The 26,784-nt window shown below is 36.3% G+C and overlaps 1 protein-coding gene across 2 annotated transcripts in view; it reads right to left on the minus strand.

Annotated features, from left to right (window-relative positions):
* LOC123676922 (scavenger receptor class B member 1-like) overlaps window positions 1–26,784 on the minus strand; it is a 52,260-nt gene that overhangs the window by 7,168 nt on the left and 18,308 nt on the right. For both annotated transcript variants that reach the window (XM_045613249.1, XM_045613248.1), the window contains exons 3-9: window positions 10,329–10,439; window positions 10,131–10,275; window positions 8,108–8,249; window positions 5,619–5,819; window positions 3,515–3,755; window positions 1,632–1,778; window positions 1,431–1,549 (exon numbers count right to left, since the gene is read on the minus strand). In XM_045613249.1, coding sequence (XP_045469205.1) covers window positions 1,431–1,549; window positions 1,632–1,778; window positions 3,515–3,755; window positions 5,619–5,819; window positions 8,108–8,249; window positions 10,131–10,275; window positions 10,329–10,439 — 1,106 coding nt within the window. The remainder of the gene's footprint in view (window positions 1–1,430; window positions 1,550–1,631; window positions 1,779–3,514; window positions 3,756–5,618; window positions 5,820–8,107; window positions 8,250–10,130; window positions 10,276–10,328; window positions 10,440–26,784) is intronic.

The raw sequence follows: 26,784 nt of genomic DNA on the forward strand, positions 1-26,784 counted from the left end.
CGAACTATCATGCAGAGCGATATTCAAAGATAACCGTCCGCGATAATATCTATTCGACAAGTATCCCTTTGCGTTTCATTTTAAGAAATTTCTGCGCACATATAGATACAGCAAGGGTTTTTTCTTACATAACATAGAAATCATTACCTGAGCGCATCGATAGCCTCAGTTTGGTTTTATATATGTCATACTCGTACCCTTCTTTTGATACTATCTATATAATACTACATGAATGATTTGTTACTGAATTGATTCAAGATATTCATAGTACTTTTACAGTCCCGAATGCAAAGGATATAAGATCCGATGGTTTAGGCATGAGGGTGTTATCCAGTTGTCCAGTCACCCACCTAGGAAGGAGTTTCTCGCTTAAAGATATTTTTATTGCAGCCAATAGGTTGCATTTCATCACATCTCAGTGCAAGGAGGTACTCTATATGATATATAGCATTGTACGAGGCGTGTATTTAATGTAAGGTCTCCAAGGCCATTGTTTCGCCGCAAGTAGCGCTAGATGAAATCCGGCAACACTGTTGTATACGTTAGGCCCTTCTCCACCAATCGACACCTGGTGGAGCTCATTAGGACGCTCAGTCTTGACGTAGCAGCTATTTGCAATGGAAGTGCCGGTGTCGCTCCCGCCAGGTGCGAGTTACGTTCAGTCATTAAGTTTTTGCACTAAAAAAAAACTCCACCTATAGAAATACATCGTCAATTAGAAGAAGTGTATAGTGAGAAACGTATGGACGTGAAAAACGAAAATGGTGTAGAGATTTTCTGCTGGCCGACTAAACGTTCACGGCGAGGAGCGCAGCGGCAGGCCGTCACACTCGGACGAAACAGTGCGGAAAGTTGAGGTAGAAAGATCGCAGGTTGACTCTCAATGAGTTGGCCGAAAAACTCCAAGATGTGTGCAGTAGAGACTCTATTCATTCAATTTTGGTGAATAACTTGCAATACTAAGCAAGCGGTCATTTCGTTCTTGTGCGAGGCGGCGGGATCGTGGTTCGAGGAGGGGATACAAAAGTTTGTCGTACGAATGAGGAAGCTCATCGAAGTGAATGGCGATTACGTAGAAAAATAGCTTAGATTTCAAGCTTTACAGCAATATACAAAACTTAGTAAATAAATGTTATTTAATGTGAAAAAAATAAATGGAGACCTTACTTTAAATACACGCCTCGTATTGTTGCTGTATTGTAACACCGACAGGTAAGCTGTTGAAATTTCTACAACGAATTATGTATTGTGAATTTTTAAGTTCGTGTTCATCTACTGGAGACTAAGCTTTTCGAAGGGTGTTCAAGATTTTTGTCATTGAGTATCGATTGAATTGAAGATTATAAATCCACTTACGATTAAATATCATTAAAAGAAATAGATTTGTTTATTCAAAGATACTGATATCAGTGAAATACTTATTTGCTTACAGGTTCGACGTAGACATAAGACTCATGTTTCGATTTTTCTGGTTGTAGTCCATCAACAAAATCTTTGAGCTTTGGATCACCATAAAGAAAATGTGGGAAACTAGTTCCAATTGGAAAATCTACGAATAAAAATATGATATATAGAAAGGACAATCTTTAATTATTTGAATTTGTTTTTGATTTATAATTCATTATCCTTACCCCAGAAACATTGGGAGGTGTCTCTTAACCCACTTGGCAATACTGGATCCATCTTGTAGCAATCCTTCTCTTCTGGTTCAGTTCTGTCGTAGGTATTATTAGCCAAGGTGTACTTGTATGTATTGACACCATAGAATTCTTTTTCATCTGTGAAAACGCAAATGTGATATTCATCAGTACAGTCTTCATTTCAAATTTAGCGGATTCAAAAATCATGGACCAAAATTCCTAGTTGGGCATATGTCTTTAATGAGAATGTGAAACGAGTCGTTTCGATTTTGATTGAATTCATTTGATCTTCTTCAGAACTTCGTGACTTTTTGAGGTTTTTCTCATATGAGTGGTTCTTAGGCCAGTCAAATTCGCACACGTCAAATTGGACACTATGTGTGCATCTGTTTTTATCTCCGTTCCATAGAAATTTCACCTGCTGACTGACCCATACGGTAGAAAAATATTTACACCGACAGTGTCCTGTCAGCAGTCCCATCTTTACCAAAGCTCAGCTCATGGCAGTTTAAAGAGCTTCTATATACAGATCAGTGAAAGCTCCACAAATTTCTTTGCATGAGCAAGAGCAGGAGTGTTTCTCCAGAAGGTTATTATATTGTCCAACTCCTGTTGAATCACTGCCTTATATTCATCTTTTCTAAGCCTACAGAAAGGCTCGGGGCCAAAAGGTGTTAACTTTGCTGCTCTATTAGCAAGTTCGTAACCTCAATGCCCCGGTATCTATGGAAGAGTTTCTTAATTGCCTCTGGCCAGTTGCTGTATGGTATTACGACACCGCCATGTCAACAGAAACTCCTGGCTTTATGATTCCAGGGACCTTAGCGTGGCCTGGCTGTTCGTGGTGATATAAATATTTGCCCCTTTGAAGTTTCTCTCAGGACACCAAGACATTCTTTATTGCACTTGTACACAGCTATTGTTTCATCAGTCTAAAAAGTAGAGAGCTCACTTGCCAGGAATTTACAGATCCACATTTGAGATCTATATACTCAAATATCTGTGCCCCTCTCTGATTTTGATCCATCAGTATACCATATGGAGAACTTTTTGTCCACATAATTTACAAAGTTCATTGCATTGAAACGGTCATCAATTACTGTTTCAAAGGGCGTTCCATAATCTAAAATAGTTGGCATCACATCCGGTGGTTTGGCCAATAAGATTGAGCCTGGTTTTATTGAGTCTGATCTAATTGATCGATTTCATTTGTGACAATGACGACCATAAGTAATTTTCAATTAGAAAAAATGTTTCGCTTTGTTTCACAGTAGTGGGATGAAATTCCCCTTGCAAATTTTATGTTAATAGCTCTCATAGTTTTTGAGGAAAACAAAGAAAACAATTTACTTTTCTTTAGGTATGAGAGTATTTTAAATTGCATAAACAACGCAAGCCCTTTCCATTTCACAAGACGATTTCAATAACGCAGCTATCTATGTATGTGAATATATGAAAAAACGGAGACAGAGTTCGATATCAGAAGAGTTTTTCAACATTGATCGTTTAAAACACCTTTATGGGTAGAAAATAGTAAGTACAATACTTTATTTTGACAAACTATTGCAGTAACAACAATTTATACTGTAGTGACTCTGTCTGCTCGATAGGTGGCGTTATCACTTTGACCCTGGCTATCTCGTTGACCTCGGCGTATTTATAGGGGTCGCCGCGTTGCAGCAGAGTCACCTCTCTCCACGATGGCGTGAGACGGTGTCTCAGGTAGAGATCGCTGAATTATCTAACTGAAGAGTCCACCTGCGATCTCGGGACGAATCACGCATAATCATTAGGGTGAGGGCGCAACTACGTGAATTTGGTCTCGCCAAAATACTATCAATTAAAAATATCGCAGAAGAAATATGTGAACTTACACTCGAAAAGAAGTGACGTAACAAAACATAAAGTCTTTCGCCAATATCTGATGATGGAATTCTTCGTCAAATATTGCGGATATGCGACTCCTTCTGTTGAATTGACAACTTTGTCTTCGCATTTGTCGCCATGACTAGGGAGATATTCGGAACCGTCATATTTATCTATAAGAAAGAACTTTTCGTTTCCATTTTCGGTACCCACGTAAACTGTTACTGTGTCCGAGAAGTTTTCGTAGATCTAGAACAAAACGAAAGTTTGAATCAGTGTTTCTACGTAACAGTTGGTAGTATACAAGGTGGTCCAACGAAAACTTAACACCTCGATTTTCCGACTTTAAAATGACAATGTGGAAAATCACTCGGACCCGTCAATTTCTAATACGACGGGAAACAACCTTTACGCTATTATCATCACCGTAACTGCAACCCCTTATAGTGACTCTGCCTGCTCAGGAGATGGCGTTCTGGGTTTCGCGCTGCACTTATTCTGGCGAATTTATAGGGGTCAACGCGTTGCCGCAGAGTCAACTCTCCACCATGGTGTGAAAGGTTGTGTTTTAGGCAGAAATCACTGGATTGCCTGACTGGAGAGTCAACGATATCGGACGAAACACAGTAATTCCCTGGGAGAGGGCGCATCTACACAAATTTGGTTCGAGAAAGACTAGCCAAACCTCTTACATGGGTGAGCACAACCTCTTGATTTTGAATAAGGATGAGAGGATAACTCATTATTTTTCACAAATAACGACTCTGCACGTTTAATTTAACGAACGACATCCTGGAAAAATGTATCCGCTGCTTACGTTGTGCATCTGGTTACCAAATTTGACGATACCGGTTCAGTCGGAAACAAAAAGAGGGTGCATGAAAGAGACGAAGGGACGTGGCTGTCTTAGGTCATGTAGCAGTAATACGACTGTGAGTACTAGAAAATTGTCCTACCCATATGGTGTTAGGTGTTTCACGTATAAACAATCATGAGAATCCTGAAACAACATATATTCCATCCTTAAATGATACAATTGGTTCAGGAACTGAATGAGGATAATCCCGATCGCCGACTTGAGTTCTGTGAAGTGGTCAGTGAAATGATTAACGGTTATCAAAAGTACATGTTCGATCTCTGTTTTTCGGACGAGTGTTGTTTTTTACCTTGAAGGAATTGTAAATCGGCATAACTGTCGGTATTGGTCAGATGAAAATCCGAGATTATCTCGTGAGGTGCATACTCAGCGTGCCTGAAAATTAAATGTTTGGGCGGGTATTTATGGAAATCACATAATCGGCCCTCTTTTTATACCTGGTAATCTCATTGGCCAAATTTATTTAGATATATTCGAGAACGCTATTTATCCAACCCTCGTGCAAGTATTGGAGATTGCAAAAAACCATCAAACGATCATTTTCCAACAAGATGGAGCACCACTTCATTTCGTTCAACCGGTGCGTCAGTTCTTAGATGAAAATTTTTCTCAGGCCTGGATTAGAACAAGAGGCCAGATCATCTGATCTGGCTCTTCTTGACTTTTTTTATGGAGTCACCTGAAATCCAAGTTTCACTCTGCCCAGCTTGAATCACTGGATGATTCCAGAACTCGGATTATTAATGAATGCCGTCAAATTTTACCAGAAATCTTGAGTAACGTTTTCAGCAATACTCACATCACTGCATGGAAGTGAATGGTGCCCATTTCCATAAACTAATCACAAAAGTAAGTGCTTTTCTCCTATTTTACTTGTCATTTTGTTATCGATGGAAATTTTGAAGCGAAATTTCAGAATGAGATAGTACTCCATAGGATACTCGAAATGAGGTTTCGCAACACTCCTCGTGCCTATTCAAAATCAAGGGGTTTTACTCAACCCGTTGGGGGTTGCAGTTACGGGGATGCCTAGAGCGGAAACGTTGTTCCTCTCGAATCAGAAATTCATAGGTCCGAGCGATTTTCCACATTTTTATTTTAAAGCCGGAAAATTGGGGTGTTAACTTTTCGTTGGACCACTCTGTAGAATGAAATCTAAACTACAAGAACTTGTAATTGTTCAATTTTTGTTGGAGAAATGGATACAAAATGCCTAAATAATTCAAGCCACTTACTCTTGCTAAAACTCCTAGATTGTTGACCGGTACGAGTTTTGGCGCTATGTTTTTCCCCATTTCCACTATCGGTTCTGTGTAATTCCACAAATAATTGTAGATAGTCATCTGAGTTGTAACGTTCGCGTTTGAACTAGATACCAACATGTTGAAACCAAACTTTTCGAAGAAGGGAGAATCCCAGAAGTAAGAAGCCATCCCCTGAAAAGTCAACACATTATTTATGATAAAGAATTGCCATTTAGGCATTGAATAACCAATTTATCTTGATTTGCCTATACTTGGAAGCATTTATATAATTTCTAATTAAATAATGTTGATTTCTATTTACGAGTATTATGAATTGATACATAACATGTTTTATAAAGAAATCGAATTAGAAGAAATCTATATAAATGGCTAACAACCGGAAACATGCTGTCATCGAAGGTGAATATCGATAGATCAGTTACGTTTTATTTGGAGCTAATCAGAATCGCATAACTAAGATGTCTAAAAACATGGTGAATGCACTCGTCAAATTTTGAATGGAATGACATTCGATCAAATTGAAAACATTAGTTTTATTTCGAAGAAATAAGCTTAAAATAATATTATCAAAATTGGCAAAACAAAAGCTAATCAGTCCATACACCAGGTTTTTAGACATTTTACGCATAACCAAAAATCGATGACATCCAAAAGTCGTCTGTCGTTACCTGCCATTGATGACAGCTCGTTTTTCTATGGTTTACGTGGATTTCTGCAAATCCTATATTCTTATTTATTTTCGGTTGCTCTCCGTTCATTGATATAATCAACTATAATACGTTTTGTTATAATGTAGCTTTTTCAGATGTTTTTGAACATATGGCTCAATAATCATCAGGAAGGTATTTATCAATTATCATATACTGCAGTATGTTACACCTGGTGCAATTTATCTCGATATTTTCAAGGCTTTCGAGGCTGTATCGTACGAGGGTTACGTCTTCAAACTTCATGAAGCGAATGTGCCCCTCATGTGTCATATGTCAACTCATCCGTTTTTCTCTTCAAAATCGCTCTACCAGCAGAAATATCCATAGAGATCCAGGAGCTAGAGTCTCCATAGGTAGTGTGTTCTCTCCTCTTCCATATTCACCATATACGGCCGACATTCCCAAGTCTGATCAAATTTATTTAGCCATATACGCGGATGATACTGCTATCATAGCCCAATCAAAAACTTCTACCCGATTGGCAACCAAATACCTTCATGACGAAGTAAGCTGTCAGGGAGAATGGTTCAGGAAATGGCTAACTAACGTGAACTCAGATTCAAGCTTCTCTTTCGATGATTGAGATTTTTGATGACTCCTCTACACATTAGTACATAATTGATCAGCCTTGAAAGGACACAACTTTCCGGGCGAAATTGAGTCGCTTTGGTCTGCCTGGACCACCCCAAACCCTTTGCCGTCGATTATCACTTTGTGAATCGAATCGTGACTCGCCCGAAAAAAGTACGTTCCGCCATTGTTTTAAATGCCAGTCTTGGTGGTGTTATATGTCCATTGCCGTTTGGTAGTTCTTTGTCCAGGTGATAGCCGAGGCACTCTTTAAGATTTTCTTGCATTTGAATTTGAGGAATGCTCCTTATGTCACTAGTTGAGACTACCCATCTATAGGTCCTCAAAAAATTACTTCGAAGGGCTGTTACAGAAACCGTTCGATTCCTTCGAGTAAAATTTGTCTTTCTTTGCAGATGGTACTCTGGGTCGACCAGGCACTGGTCTTCGGGTAACGCTGCCGGTTTCTAGGAAAAAGGCCACCATAAGCCTTACTGAAGTCCGTGGACTAATCTAACGTTGCGCAATCTGGTTGTTCGATAAAGCTTCTTGATGTTGGGCTACTATGTTTGCCCTGTCAAACTGAGAAATTGGATGTCCCGGTATTTTTCACGGAATATTCTCAATATTACAACTCTCACTGAAAACTGATTAACTTCAAATACACCTGTATTCTCCCGAACAAGAAATATTGTTTGGTTTATTGTTTTCAATTAAGTAATAAGATAGTGAAGATTCTACACACAAAATTGTCATGTTACATTCAACAAGTTGAGAGTTGATAGGGCGGGCCAAGACTTTTGACGATGAAGAAAACCACCGACTGGTGGAGATATTGTTAAATCCCAAAAAGTAAAATAATAAAGTTTTTTGTATTGAATGATGAGAAGTTACATAAATTGCATTATAACCTTCTTTCGAAACTTCTACTTTGTGCATCGAATTTTATTGAGTTGTTTCGGAAAAACCCATCTGAAAAAGCTGAAACGTATTAATCTCAATTCATTATAAATACGATTCATCAGATGGGTATACAAGGTAAGCATATTCTTTCATAAAATTTAAATAGTTTAATAGTTTTTCTGGTATTTTTTTCAAACTAAATAGATATTCCTCATCAACAAAAGTCGAAGTAATTTGTAGTAGAAAGCAGAGCATGATTATGCAGAGAAGACTTACCAGAACAGGCAAATTAGCCACTGTTATAGTCTGATTCAAGTCTATGTTGTTTTCTTCCGGTAGATAGATTGCTTTTCTTGTTGCTACGTAGGTCAAAGTTCCATTATCATTGAACGTAACATTAGTATGTAGCAGCTTCTCTCTAAGAACAATCGATTATTGTTTTGATTATTGAGTATCAATAGGAAAGATGATTGAATTGGCATATGAATCATGACTAGATGCGTCGCATAGCTTTGATCTTAGAATCACTTCATACACTGTGTCCGTAAAGTATGGAACAAATTCATTTTTAGCTAAACAGACCATTTTAATAAATAATCCTGAAACACGTCGATTTTTTATTGTAATTTACCGTACTTTGAAATAATAATCTAATATACAGGGTGAATTACTTTCGAGTAATGACGTCACTTTCATTTTTTTTATACCAAAAATGTATCACATGTTGATTCCAATTGATACAGGGTGGACAAAAATAATAAATTAAATCTAAGCAATAATTAAAACATTCACGAATACCAAAATTATTGTAGAACTAAACTGTCATTGAACACCAATAAATTACTAAACAAATGATGAAATTTCACAAAAAAATCGTTGTTTTTTTGAAATTGATAAGAAATAATTTATTTCATATTCTGTCTGCTAGACCACAAGTACCAAACATTTTTGGAAACAGCTCATTTTTATTAATCTAAAAATGTAACAAACTACAGGGTATTACATTCAAACCAATTGCCGTTAAACAATAAGTATTTTTTATAATATTGTTAATTTAACTTATAAAGAATGTAACGCATTATTTTATTAGCACACACAAAATAATTGTATTTTTAGTCCACCCTGTACCAATTGGAATCAACATATCATACATTTTTGGAATCATCCCAAGAGATGCGTATAAAAAAAAAAAATCAGCTCAGCTAGAGTAATCGGAAAATTGAGACAAAATGGGGGTGTTCCATTCGAAAAAAATTACGGTGACGTCATTACTCGAAAGTAATTCACCCTGTATATTAGATTATTATTTTAAAATATGGTAAATTACAATAACAAATCGACGTGTGTCAGGATTATTTCTTAAAATGGTATGTTTAGCTAAAAATGAATTTGTTTCATATTTTACGGACACAGTGTATATGAGTTCATTTTGAAAAATTGGATTTAATAGTATATTAAGTATCGAGAATGGTAAGGGCATATTACCAATCGCAGACAATTTCAAATATATACAGGGTGATACACTGTAATGGCCTATTAGACGTTAATGGAGAACTAATCATTATTATGTGCTGAAAATTTGCATGTTGGGATTTGTGACAATGATCTTTCTTCCTAAAGTATTTTCAGATATCTACAACTTCCGGTTATACCGGAAACAGGCAAATACTTCCTTATTTCAAATGGCACTAGTATATCATTGCATCATTACACAAAATGATTCACCGCGATGGCCTATATTAGATGTTCATGGAAAACTAATCATAATTTGTGCTGAAAATTTGCATGTTCGGATTTGAGACAATGATCTTTCTCTCTAAAATATTTTCAGATCTCTTCAACTTCCGTTTATACCGGAAACATACTGCTACTTCCTTATTTCAAATGGCACACCTAGTATATTATAGTATCATAAGACACCTTTTTTGATGAGAATGTCAGCAATATGCCATACCTTGGGTAAAACCTCAACGGTTCAAAAGTTAATGGGATTCTTATGAAAAAATAGTGGTGACGAGGACTCAGAATTTTTTCAATATTTCTTCAGAAAAATATTTTTTTTTTTTGAAAAAACCTTTTTTTTTGTCAATTTTTCAAATACGAAGTATTATCAAACTGTTTGCGGTTTGGTCCAAAAATGTACAGGTTGTTTATCAGAACATCATGAACTTGGACAACTCAGAAAAACTTTGAATGAGGAAAAACCACAATTTCTCTGTGGGGTAGTCTGTAACTTTTCAAAATTTCCATCAATTCCCTTAATGATAATTTTTCTCCTTTCCACTCTAATAAATCTCACCTGTATACAATAGGACCAATTTCTTGTAAATTCAACTTTGCGTCTTCTCCACTCAAAAATCTGTCCACATTTGTAATGTTGAATATGTAAACCTTGAGAAGTACTTCATCAGGTGGTGATTGCCACCAATCAAACGCTGGAAGTCCTTGAAAATTTCGATAAAATGATGAAAAGTAAAAAATGGTTTCTAGATCTTACCTGGTCTCATCCTCAGTCTTTCTTTCAAGGATATATCGAATGGTGTCCAAATTAAAGTACTCACCCCCCAAATTGTGAGAAGGGTTCCTATTATTATTTTTGATTTGGGATCTGAAACCAACATAATTGTAATGTAGATGTTACTTGGTAGGTACAGAAATTCAATAATTGACATGATTTATGAAGATTGTATCGCTGCATCGATTTTATTCATCTCTTTAAAAAGAACAAAAAAGATCCTCAATAAATGAAAACTGTATCTATTGGTGTAGATATGATTGGGGTAATTATATTTCGCAAATAAACTTTGTTCTGTGCTTTTTCTTGGGCAAAGAGTTCATCGTTTTGCACAATATTGCATAGATACATGTGTATTTCAGGTACAAATGGATGAATGAACAAACTAAAAGAAAGTATCGAACAACTTCAATCATCACCAGTATTTGAGCGCAAAATTTCTGAAAATTGATTGTTGTCAATGAAATAATAGTTTTTTTCGATATTCTATTGTTCTGAAGCTATATAACCTTGAACAGGTTATTCTTTATAAACATCAATATCAACCACGGAAGTCTTGGAAATTTCTTTTCCGCCTCCGATTTTTTATGGATGATGTGATCGGCTTGAAATTTGGCAGGGAGCTTCAAATCGTTTTTTAACACTCCAAATCTGAGGTCACACATCTTGGCCAGAGTTTCAGTATCCATCTACTAGCACAGCATTGCTATTTTTTAACGAATAATACATAGCACAAGCACATAAAATAATCAAAATTGCATTGTACTGAAAATTTTTGAATGTTTTTGTCATTATAATAATAAGCTATATTCATTTGAATGAAATATAAAACCAATTGCTATTTGGTCTGCATAAATGATAATATTTTGGCAATTCATCAGTAAATGATTGTTAGGTAACAATCATATATCAAATATAGTGTGGATACCACAATCTTAACCGAGTAGATCTTGAACAACCTTTCTAGTTGATCATAGTAGTTTTAATGATTTCATTTCCTCAAAATTTATTTTACACAACAGCTGTTTCGTCAACTGCATTTAAAGAAGTATCCCAATTGGTGCTCGAAAACTCTTTTGCTATTTTGTATCCGGTGTCCCAAAGTCGTTGTCCAGTGAGAGGATTTCAGAATCCCTTGGAGCCAGAAAACAATGAATGGGACATTTTCGTAATCGATTTTTGGAAAAGTTTAGTAAAAAAAACATTTTTTTTCAACAACGTTTACTCATATCTGTAATGTAAGAAAGAAAGGTTTGATAACGAAGTTTGAACCAAAAATTGTTCGAAATTATAAAATTTTTTTGATTACACTTTCGATTTTTCTTACCTTATACATAATGTTCCTAAATTGGAGGTAAAACGAAAAATGAGAAATTGCTGAAATAATTTTAAGAATAGAATGTCCTATACATGGGCCCGCAAACGCTTTGTTATCGAGATGCAGTGTGTTTCTTGTAGTCCTACTTTTTTCAAAATTAGCATATCACATAATGAAAACTTTATATTGAAATATCTATGCCAAATTTAAGTTGCATATCTTATGAAAGGAAGGTGCTATGAGAAAAAAACTTGACCTTCAACATCTGTATCTCGGAAACCAATCGTTTGCGGACCCAAGTTATAGGACTTCATTTCTTGAAATGATCCGAGGAATCTGTCATTTTCGTTTGTACCTCCAATTTAAAAACATCCTGTATAGTCAATTCTGAACTGATGTATTCACAAATAAATTGCGATTAGAATAAAACACATTAAATTGTATAATACAGCACAGACAATTTTTCGATGCGAATAACTCAGTTCAGATTTTTGACAACTGCAGAATGTATTGAAATTTTGTAATTACTTCCAGTACCCCCTATTTCTACTCCCTTGGCTTTTCGAATATTAAAAAATGACAGATTCAAAAGTGACAGCTTGGCAAATAGCGGGCTATTCAAAATCTTCAAAATTAAACCTTTTATTGGGAAACCCTGTGTTTTATCAAATTACATTTCCTTAGATTCATTATGCTAAAGGGTGTTTTTTTAAAGCCATAGAACTTTAAATTGCAATAAAACAACGATGGATTATTCGATTGACATGAATTTCATTTATCCGCAAGATAATCTTGTGGCATTACATATGACCGCCACGGCTGGCTCGGATGTAGTCCAATCTGGACGTCCAATTTTCGATGACTTTTTCCAACATTTGTGGCCGTATATTGGCAATAACAGTGCGAATGTTGTCTTCCAAATGGTCAAAGGTTTGTGGCTTAGCCGCATAGACCAATGACTTTACATAGCCCCACAGAGAGTAGTCGAGCGGTGTTAAATCAGAAGATCTTGGAGGCCAATTCACAGGTCCAAAATGTGAAATTAGGCGGTCACCAAACGTGTCTTTCAATAAATCGATTGTGACACGAGCTGTGTGACATGTTGCGCCGTCTTGTTGGAACCACAGCTCCTGGACATCATGGTTGTTCAATTCAGGAATGAAAAAGTTAGTAATAATGGCTCTATACCGATCACCATTGACTGTAACGTTCTGGCCATCATCGTTTTTGAAGAAGTACGGACCAATGATTCCACCAGCCCATAAAGCGCACCAAACAGTCAGTTTTTCTGGATGTAACGGTGTTTCGACATACACTTGAGGATTAGCTTCACTCCAAATGCGGCAGTTTTGTTTGTTGACGTAGCCATTCAACCAGAATTGGCTTCATCGCTAATAAAAATAAAATGGACATAGTGCGCGATACATTTTCCGCACAGAACCATTATTTTCGAAATAAAATTACATCATTTGCAAGCATTGTTCAGGCGTGAGTCTATTCGTGATGAATTGCCGAAACAAACTGAGAATAAATCACTTGACAGCTGTTAAATCGGTCGCCATCTTGAACAGAAATGCTAACTTAAAGTTATATACCTCGAAAAAAAACACCCGTTAATAATGAACCGAAATATTTGGAAGGAGTAATTTTTGTATAAACAATATACTATTGTGCATAATTGGTGTAGTCTCTGAATTGAATTATCATAAAATAATTCCATCTTGTTACGATGCATCAATTAACATTGAAACATACTTTCACCTGCGGTGGAGTAGTATTTTTATGACTAATTGCACCTAAAAGAGTCAAGTTCATTGTGCATTTGCATAAGCGAAGTTAACCAGCTACTAATGACCGTGAATAACGGTTGAAATGATTCGGGTGAATGGATAAATGAACGCATATTCTGCTTATTCACGAATTAATAACATGTTGTCGATGGCTTTTCCGTAGATTTAGAAGGAAATAACTTTGTATAATTCATCAATTATGAATACATCGACATATTCATTGATGAATATTTTGAAATACTTAGTTTTAGGCTAGGATCCAGGACCATCGCTAGGGGGTAGGCAGGGTAGGCCGCCTAGGGCGGCAAAATTAAAGGGCGGCATTTCAAGCTTGATCAACAAAATCACATGTGTGTTCAAAGTAAAAAACTAGATTTAATTCAGTCAGCAACAACAGAAAGTAATGCTGTTTACAAGTTATTGACGCTGAAAAAAGCACATGCACTCATCAGGCTTGTCGGCGTTCGCTTAACGATGCCGAATTTCATTGCCACTTGGGGTTCTGGATTATTTTCTTTTCAATTCCCTAATCAGAATATTGATTCCTCAGAATGGAATGCAAAATATAAGAAAACGATTCCATTTGATCACTTCAAACTGATCCTTCTTAAGAATTATATGAAGTTTTATTATTTCATACCACATTCCATTATTTTATAATATTCTTCATTTTTATATCAAATTAACTAGTGTTGGGCATGGGTGCATTCGAATTAAATAATGGTTCATCCTCATCATCCGATTGTTTTACTCTATAATCTTAAACAAAAAGACCTTAGAGGGGCGGCAAATAATGGAGGGCGGCATTATCTACTTTTTCTGGGAAATCTGGATTTCTTTATTTAATCAAATTTACTAATCTTAAACATCTTTGCATCTTGAATATCTGTAAGATCTATTCGAATTTAAAATAATTGTTCATTCGTATCATCCGGTTGTTCGATTTAATTATATCAAAGAAAAAAAAACGAAATGTTCGAGCGTTATATGTAGTCAAAACTCAGCAGAAGGATCTGAAACCTGACTTCAATTCATATATTTTATCATTTATTGATTAGAATTCAGTTGAGTACGTTTATTGTTTATTATATATATTCCACTTATCCTAAATCATTATTGATCAAAATTTGAATCCATAAAAAATAATTACACTTAAAATACATTTTTTCTTTCCTTAAAAACGTTATATAAAAAAGTGTGGAGTTTCTAACACTTCCACACTAAATTTTTGAAAACAAATTCACCAAACCAACTAATTTTTGTTGGTTGGTTCGAATATTGCGTCTTCGGAATGAATATTCAGCTTTACAAAGTCCATTCTTGTTGATTGGCGAGCAAATGGATTTTTGATCATTATTCCCAGAAATCTTTGCCTTTTTTTCTCGAAATATAGTTCTTGTCCTCATATAGAATTTTCATCAAATCTATTTCCCAAAACAATTTACAAAATACTCGTATGATTGTCATGATAAAATTTTCAAAATGTGTAGGAAATTGAGAATCGGTTGTTATATGATTCTCTTATTTCCAGAAATAATAAATGGTTTTAAAAGCAAAATATTATTATTATTATTATTATTAAACAAAGATTAAAGTTTAGGCAATGCCTATAAACTCACAGAAAAATATTTTTTTTTTTTTAAAGAAGAGAACAAGGTAAAAGTGCTTGAAGAGCGAAATATACAGATGATCTGGAGAGAAAAAAAAAAATTACACAAAAAGGTTCCTTTCACTTGAATGCCAACTGTCATAATTGTTTTTGAACGAGTTCACTGACACTGACTCCACCACAGCAGGAGGTAACGCGTTCCAAACACCGAATATCCGGTTTGTCAAAAAGTTTTGCCTTTGCACAGTTTTAAAGTTTTCTTTTCGTAGCTTGAAAGCATGGCCTCTCAGACGGCTATCCCTGTTCAACGTGAATAGGTTGCTCAAACTGACACCAAACAGATCATTCAGAGCTCGAAAAGTAGTGATGAGGTCACCACGAGTCCTCCGATCCATGAAAGTTGGTAGGTTCATTATGGAGAGTCTTTCACTGTATGACGGGCGCGAGATTCCGTAAGGGAGGCGCGTTGCACGACGCTGGAGACCCTCCAGCAATGACAAATCGCGGCACAACGTCGGACTCCAAACAGGCCCGGCGAACTCTAAAATAGGCCGTACGTAAGTTTGGTATACAGCAGCGCACGTAAGGGGATCACACCTGCCAAATGCTTTTTGAATCAGGAATAAGGATCTTTTGGCTTTGTTGACAGCATGGAGGATGTGATCGGACCAACTCAGGTTATCTGTCACTATAACACCCAAATCACAATGGCTGCTGGAAACAGGGATGACAACTCCATTGAGATAGTACCTCTGGCGTGGACTATGAGGACCCATGTGGAGGACGACGCACTTCCCACTGTTGAGCGGCAGTTGCCATTCCTCACACCACCGCGAAATGGAGTCGAGGTCATCTTGAATAGTGGAGGCGCTACTGGAGGGACCAAACATCTTGGTGTCATCGGCGAACTGTGAGAAGTGGGAGATGACATAATGTGGCAGGTCAGAAACGTAGAGTAGAAAAAGAACTGGACCCAACACTGAGCCCTGTGGTACTCCACTCATGACAGCTCTCGGTGAAGAGACAGAATCGCCTACACGAACCTGGAAGACGCGATTCGAAAGAAAAGCCTCGATCCACGAGAGGAGGCGGCCACGAATTCCGATATGATCGAGTTTGGACAAGAGACGTCTATGTGGCACACGGTCGAAGGCTCGAGAGAAGTCAAGGTAAATGACATCAAACGGGTCGCCCTTATCAAGGGACATCGACCAGGAGTTGACACATTGTAGGAGGTTTGTGATGACCGAGTGCCCCGGGAGGAAGCCGTGTTGACAATCAGGAATTAGGATGATATATATGATGATATATATGATATATGTGATGATATATATGATGATATTCGTCATTCAATTCTCAAAAAAATTGAGATATACCAGTGTATGAACAACAAATCTCACCCTTTGTATTGCGTACAATATTTGTGCCATCTATAGGCACTCATTGAGGTTAACTTCAACGTATTATCGAGTAACTTCAGTATCAAATCTATCCAATCACCAGGACCGGCAAAACGGACATTTTTCCGGGGCGGCAAATTTTAGGGGCGCAGTCCAAGGGCCATTTTTTTTTTAAATCGAATAAGCTGTTCAACCACAGTTATGAAAATACAAATAAGTAGGTACTAAAATGCACCTTCAAGAACTACGTCGTCTTTTTACTATACTTATAGAGTGTCGTACTTCGATAAATTTGACAAGATAATTTTGAGTTGAAGAATACAATTTCTAATGAAATTGAAAAGATGCCTGGGAGGAATAACAGAGATTCCTTCAAAGAAATTTCAAATAAATTAGGCAAAGCAGAGCGCCGAAATTTTATTTCGCCGGGACGCCAAAATGTCTGGTGGTGGCCCTATATTCAATCAATAGGTTATGCATTAAAATGAGAATGCACGCAGTATAATAAAATCCCCATACTATTCGCCTACTATACTTTCTTCATAAAATGGTCATACTAATAAAGAAAAAATTCTAAAGGATTGCAATAAGTTAGTGAGGTAAGTTGATGACCTTTTTTTTCCTGAAGATGACAACATTATTGTCGAAACAACATCAAATGCAAAAAAAAATCTGTGAACATCACCTCAACTTCAAGTCAAATTGTAGGTCTGTCGGTAGTAATTACAAATTACAATATCAAGAATCAATGTTTACATTCACCACAGATTTTAATCTCGTGATTCAGCTCTCGAACATTTTTGTCGCTCGAGTTGACATTGGTTTTGTTAATGATATATCATTTGCTCATAAGGACTATTCAGCGTCCAGGTAATGAGAAACGTGTGCCAATATCTATAAAAAGCGTTTATTTAAAGGTGACGAAACTACAAATCACACTTTAAGTATTCATTTGGCATAATTATGATTCTGATCATATGGGTAATAATCCTTTTTTCGGGTATTGTTCTCGAAATTACCAATGACAGAGGGATATTTTGGGATCAACACAATTTTTGGTTAGTGATTACAAAATTTCCGAGATTTCTTTACAAAATTTCTGTTCGCAAAATGCATTTCTGATCAACTTTAGTTCAGTGTCAGCCTACCTGTCGGTCGAGTCATGTCCACAAATCTATGTAACCGTCTTAACTTCTAAAATATCTCTCCAGTTTTAGTTGAATCTTCTATAAGAATCATTAAAAATTTTGATTTACTCAAATTTAGATAATTAGGATTATAGGATTTCACATTGAAATCACCCAAAATTAGCGTAATTCTATGAATACGTCATAAGTTTTAGGCATATGATACAATACACAAAACCAAAGCTGATAAATTATACGTCATAGGCAAGTTTTTGAATATCTAACGATGAACGTAAATTTCAATAGCTTGACGATATTGTTATCAAAACGTTTTCCAAAAGCTTGTAAATATTTTGTGCATTAGAGTGCCATTACTAAAACTTTAGTAGTTTCAGAATTGAGAGAACAAATTAAGGCTGTTCGTGTTTCTGATATAATATTAAAGAATTCAAAGTGAAAATATATTTTTTCAATTACTTCCATTCAATATTTAATGCAATAAATGTCAGGTCCTTTAGATGAAAATTTCGACACAGTTGCAAAATGGAGTATGCGCCGGTTGCCCGAGTAAGGAAATCTACATTTTACATTTAGCATTTCAGAAAACGTCAACCCAACTCCCTCTATAGATATTCAAAACATTTTCATCGGAGTCAATTTCTTTTCTGAAGAGATCCAATATTGATCAATGAAATCCAATGAAACTGCTGATGTAGGTATTTAATTTGTAAGTACTTATCATCAAAACTTTGAAGAAAAGACGTTTGTCGATTACAAATCAGTTCGGACGAATTTTATGAAGGGTGTTTTTTTTAGAGCTATAGAACTTTAAATTGCAATAAAACAACGATGGATTATTCGATTGACATGAATTTCATTTATCCGCAAGATAATCTTGTGGCACTACATTTTAAATATGATTTCTGGCATATGACCGCCACGGCGGTCAAGGGTTTGTGGCTTATCCGCATAGACCAATGACTTTACATAGCCCCACAGAAATTAGTCTAGCGGTGTTAAATCACAAGATCTTGGAGGCCAATTCACAGGTCCAAAACGTGAAATCAGACGGTCACCAAACGTGTCTTTCAATAAATCTATTGTGGCACGAGCTGGACGTCATGGTTGTTCAATTCAGGAATGAAAAAGTTAGTAATCATGGCTCTATACCGATCACCATTGACTGTAACGTTCTGGCCATCATCGTTTTTGAAGAAGTACGGACCAATGATTCCACCAGCCCATAAAACGCACCAAACAGTCAGTTTTTCTGGATGTAACGGTGTTTCGACATACACTTGAGGATTAGCTCCACTCCAAATGCGGCAGTTTTGTTTGTTGACGTAGCCATTCAACCAGAAGTGCGCTTCATCGCTAAACAAAATAAAATGGACGTAGTGCGCGATACGTATTCCGCACAGAACCATTATTTTCGAAATAGAATTGCAATATTTGCAAGCGTTGTTCAGGCGTGAGTCTATTCATGATAAATTGCCAAACCAAACTCAGAATAAATCACTTGACAGCTGTAAAATCGGTCGCCATCTTGAACAGTAATGCCAACTTAATGTTATATACCTCGAAAAAAAAACCGTTACATAACGATTTTCTCATCGATAAATATAAAATATGGATTTAACTCGTGAGAATTTTGTTGCTATGAAAATTATGACTTTCGACGTGGTATAACTTAAGAAATATGCATCTTTCAACTGAATTCAACTTTTGGCGATGAAGCACCATTTAAAGCCACTGTATATCGCTTGTACACTGAATTCAAACTTGGACGTAGTTCGCTCACGAACGAAGTTAAAGAAGGTCGTCCAAAATACGTCGTTGTGCCGGAAAATATTGATGCTGTGCGAAAACTAATTGGAGAAAATCGTCATGTGACATATCAGAAAATTGAGAGATGTTCAAGCATTAGTATGACTAGCATACATAAGATTTGTTGAATGACGCCCAAAAAATTGCTCGTGTCGATTGGTACCGTAAAATGATTTCGAAATACGAAAAAAAATGCATCCAAAGCGATATACAATATCTTTACAGGTGACGAGTCGTGAATTTATGCATACGAGCCAGGGACCGTATTCTCGAAAAGTGATCTTTCAAAACGTATATGTACTTTTAGTGCTCTGAACACTGAATGTACGTATACGTTTTGAAAGATCACTTGTCGAGAATAAGGTCCCAGAAATAAAAGGCCAGTCGACAGTTTGAGTGTTTCAATGTGAAGCCAAGCCAACAAAAGTTGTTCGTTCTTTAAGCGTTAAGAAGAAAATGGTGGCGTCTTTCTTCACGAAAACTGGTCCTGTGGCAATTGCTCTTGAAAATCAAAAGACCGTTAATTGAGAGTGGTATGAAACCATTTGTTTGCCTGTAGTTTTCCATAAATTTGAGAGAAATAAATCCAAAACGACGAATCATCTTGCATCATGCTTGTTTGTTTTTTGTATTCTCAATACATAAATAATAACCCACGTATACAATGAATGATTTGATGTCCTATGAAATTAATCAAGAAGATAAAACATCTTCATTATACACAATTACTACATCAATAAAATGAAAAATAAAAGATTTAAAATAAATTTCATTACTATAATAATAATAAATTTTGTATTGATTAGATTTATGTTGGAATAAGTAGGAGTTTGTGCATTTGCCAACTATTTTCTATGGTCACAGAAGTCCAATAAGTTTTATTGAGATTGTTCATTGAGAACTGAATAGACTTTCAGTATCAATCGACCTTTTTTTTTGGTATGTACCTGTTCAAGAAATTTTATCAATTTATTTATGGTCACTCTTCAAGAAAATCATTACTGTTTTCAAGCTTGTCCAATGTCAACTATTATCTCCAATAGATAAACTTTACGGAACAAAACAATTTGAAAATTGCTATAATGCAACATTGAAGATCATCACCTCATTCTTTCTATTAATTCCTCAATGTCCTCCTATTAATCGATTGGTTAATTATCATTTTCGGATTGCAACACACCTGCAAATAATTGTCCCAACTGTGTCAATACCTCGGCGTTCTTTCTATATGCATGAATAATTGATTAATTGCATTCGAACTAACTACACTTTGGCTATATACCTAATAATATCGATAATTATAATTATGATTGCTGTTAAACAGCAGAACTGTGTATCTTGCCTTGTGCATTTAGTACTGAGATATACTTTATCGTAATTAGACAAGAAGGAGATAATTGGTTATAGCTGATATACTTAAGCAATATCCCAGCTGATAGTTCGTCAATATATGAAAATAATGATAGTTCAAGAAAACTATTTGGGTTTAATTTATGATTAATACGTATGCTTCGATGAGGTTGTCATTTCATCAAGGGCGTAAGAGTTCAGAGTTCAGAGAGGGTCTTTGGCCTGACAGTTGTATGTCGACTAGATCATAAAGCATGTGGTGCCTTCATTGTTTTTTGCCATCCTGGACGAATAAAAATAAAGGGTGTTTTTTTTTAGAGCTATAGAACTTTAAATTGCAATAAAACAACAATGGATTATTCGATTGACATGAATTTTATTTATCCGCGAGATAATAATAATAATAATAATAATGTCTTTATTTTCACAAAAAAGTTACAATAATTCTTATCTTATCTTATTTTAGTTATTAGCTAATTTGATTTATTGTGAAAAAAGGCGGAGTCCAGTTATGCTCATGCATAGTCTGCTCTACTCAACCCTTACAGAAAAAAAATAATAAACAAGAAAACAAAAAAATAATTCTGATTTGTTCTGCGTTCTGCGTTCACTAATGGAGTCAGTTAGATAATGTGCAAGAAAATAGAAGAACTAGGGCTCGTTCTGTTCTTTCAAGTATAATTCAAACATTTTATTTTTAAACGCTTTTATGTTCAAAGTCTTGAAGGTGTATGGAATAGGATTATAGACTTTTGCGATGTTATAGGTGAAACTTCTTTCGAAAAAGGTCGTTCTATGAATAGGTGGTGTTATAAGACCTCTATTTCTAATATTTATATTATGAACATGACTTCTATATATTATTTTTCTATGAAGATAGTTCGGAGTTTTATTCAACACAATGTTATGATAGAAGCAGGCTGAGTGTAATTTTCGGTGGAAATTCATGTTCAACCAACCTATTTCTTTGAGTTTATGAGAGATTCTGTCGAATTTTCTTATGCCGAATACAAACCTGAGACATGAATTCTGGACACGCTGAATTCTCGCCCTGGCTATTGCAGTTAAGCATTCCCCATAAATCACGTCACCAAAGTTAAAAGTTGACAGTACAAGGGAGTCACATAAAATTTTTTTTTTCTCTGGGATATAGTGCCGATTACAATATAGCAGCCTTAATTTGTAATATGCCCGACGAATACATTTCGAGACATGATCATCAAATCTTAGATTATTATCAAAAATCACTCCTAGATTACGTTTGCCGTCTTCAACCTTCAAACTTTTATCACCGATTTTTATATTCACCAATTTTTCAGTTTGTTCTCTACAATTTTTAGGACCGAAAAGTAATGCCGTACATTTTTCTGCATTGATGTGAAGGTGATGTTGAGCTGAAAAATTCATAAGCTTTTCAAGTTCGAGATTTAGCGTGTTACAAGCTTCAACGACATCAGTGTTGTCAAAGGATATACATACTTGAGTATCGTCTGCGTAATAGTGAGCTTTGCATTTATTAAAAGAGCAATCTTGCTCAGAGGTGTACACTATGTAAAGAGTTGCTCACAGAATTGATCCCTGTGCAACACCTCTAGTCACAGGTAGTTCCTCGGATAGAACACCGTCTATCATGACTCTTTGAGTCCTCCCATCAAAATAACTATTGAAAAAGGCAACCGCGCTTTCATCCAAACCTATGTAGTGGAGAGCTGCCAACAATATAGACCGATCAAGGGTATCAAAGGCTCTACTATAGTCTAAGAGAACAAGCAATGTGGCTTTACCATTATCTGTGGCACGAAAGATGTCATCCGTGATATCTGCTAGAGTGGTAGAACAGTTGTGATATTTTCTAAAACCAGATTGTGTTTCAGGAAGGATATTGTTAGCTTCTATATGATTAATTAGTTGTTCGTTAATTATTTTTTCAAGAATCTTCGATAAGCATGGGAGGATGCTTATAGGTCTGAGGTCCCTGTATTCTTTAGGAGATGTTTTTTTTGGTTTTGGGATTACAATTGCCTTTTTCCATGTAGTTGGATAAACTGAGTTGGAAATACAGTAATTTATGAGATGAGTTAAAAATGGAAGAATAAACGGGGTACAAAGATGTAGTACGTGTATATTGATGCCATCTATGCCACAGGCTTTAGATTTCAACTGAGAGATTATTTTGAGCATATCCATTTCTGATACAGTAGTGAACTTGAGGAGAGAGGTTAACGATCTTTTCCGGTTTTGCGAGTAGAATTTTATAGTGTCCTCCGGATCAACTACGGGTTGTGGGATTGATGAAATGAAGGAACGATTGATTTCATCAGGATTTCTCAAGTTTTCAGGTATTTGGGTGATGCCATCTTTGAAATCACCGCAGTAATATTTAAGTTCTTGCCAAAGATTATTATTTGTTGAAAATTTTTCTTGTAGAAACAGTTTTTTTTCATGTTCAATTTTCGAAGAAACTAAGTTCCTTAATGATTTATAGTGGGCTCGGTTCTCATCAGTGCGATTTTTCCTATATTTACTTAAGGCTTTGCCACGCAGTTTCATTAGGTGTCTAACATTGTCAAGCCAGGGTTGTCTTTTAGACTTCGACAATCTAATCTTTTTCATTGGTGCATGTAGATCAAGCAGCGCGTTTATATTCGAGCTAATAAAGTCAACCTTCCCGTCAGCATTGTCTATGTCGAGAATATTCCGCCAAGGAATGGAGCGCAAGTCCTGATCGAACTGCTGTATATCAATATTCTTGTAGTTTCTGTATTCTTTGAATTCTGTTTTTTTTCTTAGAGTAGGTATTTGAATTTCACAAAAAATGAATTCGTGATCTGAAAACATTGAGGCCAGGGTGTCACACTTGACCACTTCCATATTATCAGACATAATGATCAGATCAATTAGGGATTCGCTTTGTAATGTTACTCTAGTAGGATGGGTAAAAACTTGGGCCAGGCCCATGGAACTGAGCAGAAGGTTGAACTCTCTCACCTCCTTAGAGGAGTAATTCAGGTAGTTTAAATTGAAATCACCAACGCAGCATATATTGTCAGAAAGAGGTGCTAATGAGGATAAAATATCATCAAAATCTGTCAAAAAGCTAGATTGACTGTATTGCGGTGGTTTGTAAATACATCCTAGAACAATATCCATCTTACTTAGACGCATTCGAATCCAGACTTGTTCAAAACTAGAGTTATTTGTATACTCATTTTCAATGCGTGTGATATTAAAACCTACCTTGATGAATAATCCCACGCCTCCACCTCTACCATTTTTACTTTGATAGATACCCCTATATCCGTCAATTATGATGTTTTCGTAGTTAATTGTTTTATTGAGCCATGTTTCCGATACACCTACAACATCGAAATTATTCGAGGTAATGAACTGTTTGAACTCTTCAAGACTTGGAATTAGAGATCTTATATTTATATGACCAATTTTTAAACTACTTGCTTTCATAACATAGAACAGAAAAAAAATGTAAAAAAAAACCTACATTAAATATATTTGAATGTTAGTGATCAGATCTCCAGCGATTAATGTGTATGGAGTTGAAATATTATTACAAAAATAATATAAGAAAAATAGTGAACGCAGATGCAAACTTACTATAAATTTTCACGACTCTCTCAACTAATGTTTTGAAAAATAACAGTGTCCCAAAACACATGATTCCACTCCGCTGTTAGTTAATTAATAGACTCAAGTGATTTTCATCTTGAATATGAATTTTCTTGTTATTATGCAAAGCGTAGACTTTACCTCTCTTCGTCCAGGAATTATTTCCGAAAGCCTGTCGCACCTTTTGGAATAGTTGTATTTCATCCCTTCGTAGCACCTCAGATATCAACAGATTGGATCCCTTTAGTCGACTCTTACTGAAGAAAATTTCATCACGACGCCACTGGGTAACGAACTCGACAATCACAGGTGACGGCTTGTTATCCTTCTGTTTGTTATCATTTTTTCTCAGGCGATAACAGGTGACTAATTCTGTTGGTTGGATGTTGAGATTCATTTTCTTGTTGAAAATATTCAATAATTCCTTCGTCATATCGCTGGAATTATCCTTCTCGGGAACACCCCTCAGTAAAAGCTTTTTATTGTTGCTACTGTTTTGAATTTTATCAACTTGTTCTTGTTGTTCATTTTTTTGAATTCTGGATTGAATCGATAAAAGTTCTTCTTTTAGGTTTTTGATGTCTTCCTTGATTTCGATCTCGAATTGTTTGAGTTTTTTTTCTAAGCTTGCAGGAATTCCCTGATCGAAGGTGGAAGAATTCTGTTCTATATAATCTTTACGTAGTTTATCCAATCCCTCTTGAAATTTAATTTCCATTTTAGACATCCTTTCTTGGATAATCGTATTCGAAGTATCCTGGGTGTCAGGGTTTCGTCTTGTACCACCCATTTAGGATGAGATTCTAAGTCAGTTTGAATATTTCTAATAATATTTGAAAAATAAGCGGAGCAATGGCGATACGTGTTCACGCTGCGAACGCCATGAATCGATCTTGTGGCATTACATTTCAAATATGATTCCTGGCATATGATCCCACGGCTGGCTCGGATATAGTCCAATCTGGACGTCCAATGACTTTTTCCAACATTTGTGGCCGTATATCGGCAATAACACGGCGAATGTTGTCTTCCAAATGATCAAGGGTTTGTGGCTTATCCGCATAGACCAATGACTTTACATATCCCCACAGAAAGTAGTCTAGCGGTGTTAAATCACAAGATCTTGGAGGCCAATTCACAGGTCCAAAACGTGAAATTAGGCGGTCGCCAAACGTGTCTTTCAATAAATCGATTGTGGCACGAGCTGTGTGACATGTTGCGCCGTCTTGTTGGAACCACAGCTCCTGGACATCATGGTTGTTCAATTCAGGAATGAAAAAGTAAGTAATCATGGCTTTACACCAATCACCATTGACTGTAACGTTCTGGCCATCATCGTATTTGAAGAAGTACGGACCAATGATTCCACCAGCCCATAAAGCGCACCAAACAGTCATTTTTTCTGGATGTAACGGTGTTTCGACATACACTTGAGGATTAGCTTCACTCCAAATGCGGCAGTTTTGTTTGTTGACGTAGCCATTCAATCAGAAGTGCGCTTCATCGCTAAACAAAATAAAATGGACGTAGTGCGCTAAGCCAAACATGAAATGAAATTTTTATGTCTGCATCATAAAGTTATTCCCGATTGAAAATATCCGCGTATAGGCCAACTTCTCGTCATTTGCGGGAGGTTTAATTTTTCTACATTGATATGAGGGAATCAGAAGCAGAGGCTCATCGAATGCTCTCAAATACCCATGGGGAGGAAGGGATGGGGGGATTTTGACGTCGAAGACCAGCATGGCGGTGGAGGAGAGAAATTTTTGCAGAATTAAAGGAATTACTTGATTAAGACTCAAGTCAAACACAACAAGAACCGGCAGGATCATTGAAAGTGATACAACATGCCATTTCAAAATACTGAAAGTCATGGTTATGATTCAGAAACAAGGAAATATAGGTCCCGTACGAGTTGAAGCCGAGGAATTTTGAACGGGGTTTGTTTGCAAGGCACAGACGGAAGAGATTTATGTATCACATTGTGACTGGAGACGAAAAAAGGGTTCATTACTATAATCCCAAGCACAGAAAATCATGGGAATATCCCGGCCATGCTTTCACGTCGATGGCCAAACCGAATATTCGCGGTTCCAAGGTCATGGTCAGTATTTGGTGGGACCAGCTCGGCGTATTGTATTATGAGTTGTTAAAACCGCCTGAAACAACCACAGGCTATCGTTATCGTTAGACATTGTAAAGTGATTCTACACCACCCGTAGCATTCTCCAGACGTTGCTCCGTCGGACTATCACTTGTTTCGATCAATGACACACGGCCTGGCTAAACAGCACTTCCGGTCTTATGAAGGAGAATACAATCTGGATCGATTAGTGGATCGCTTCAAAAGATGATTAGTTTTTTCAACGCGGGATTCGTACGCTGCCCGATGG

The sequence above is a fragment of the Harmonia axyridis genome, chromosome 3, assembly GCF_914767665.1.
Source record: "Harmonia axyridis chromosome 3, icHarAxyr1.1, whole genome shotgun sequence".
Lineage (NCBI taxonomy): Eukaryota > Metazoa > Arthropoda > Insecta > Coleoptera > Coccinellidae > Harmonia > Harmonia axyridis.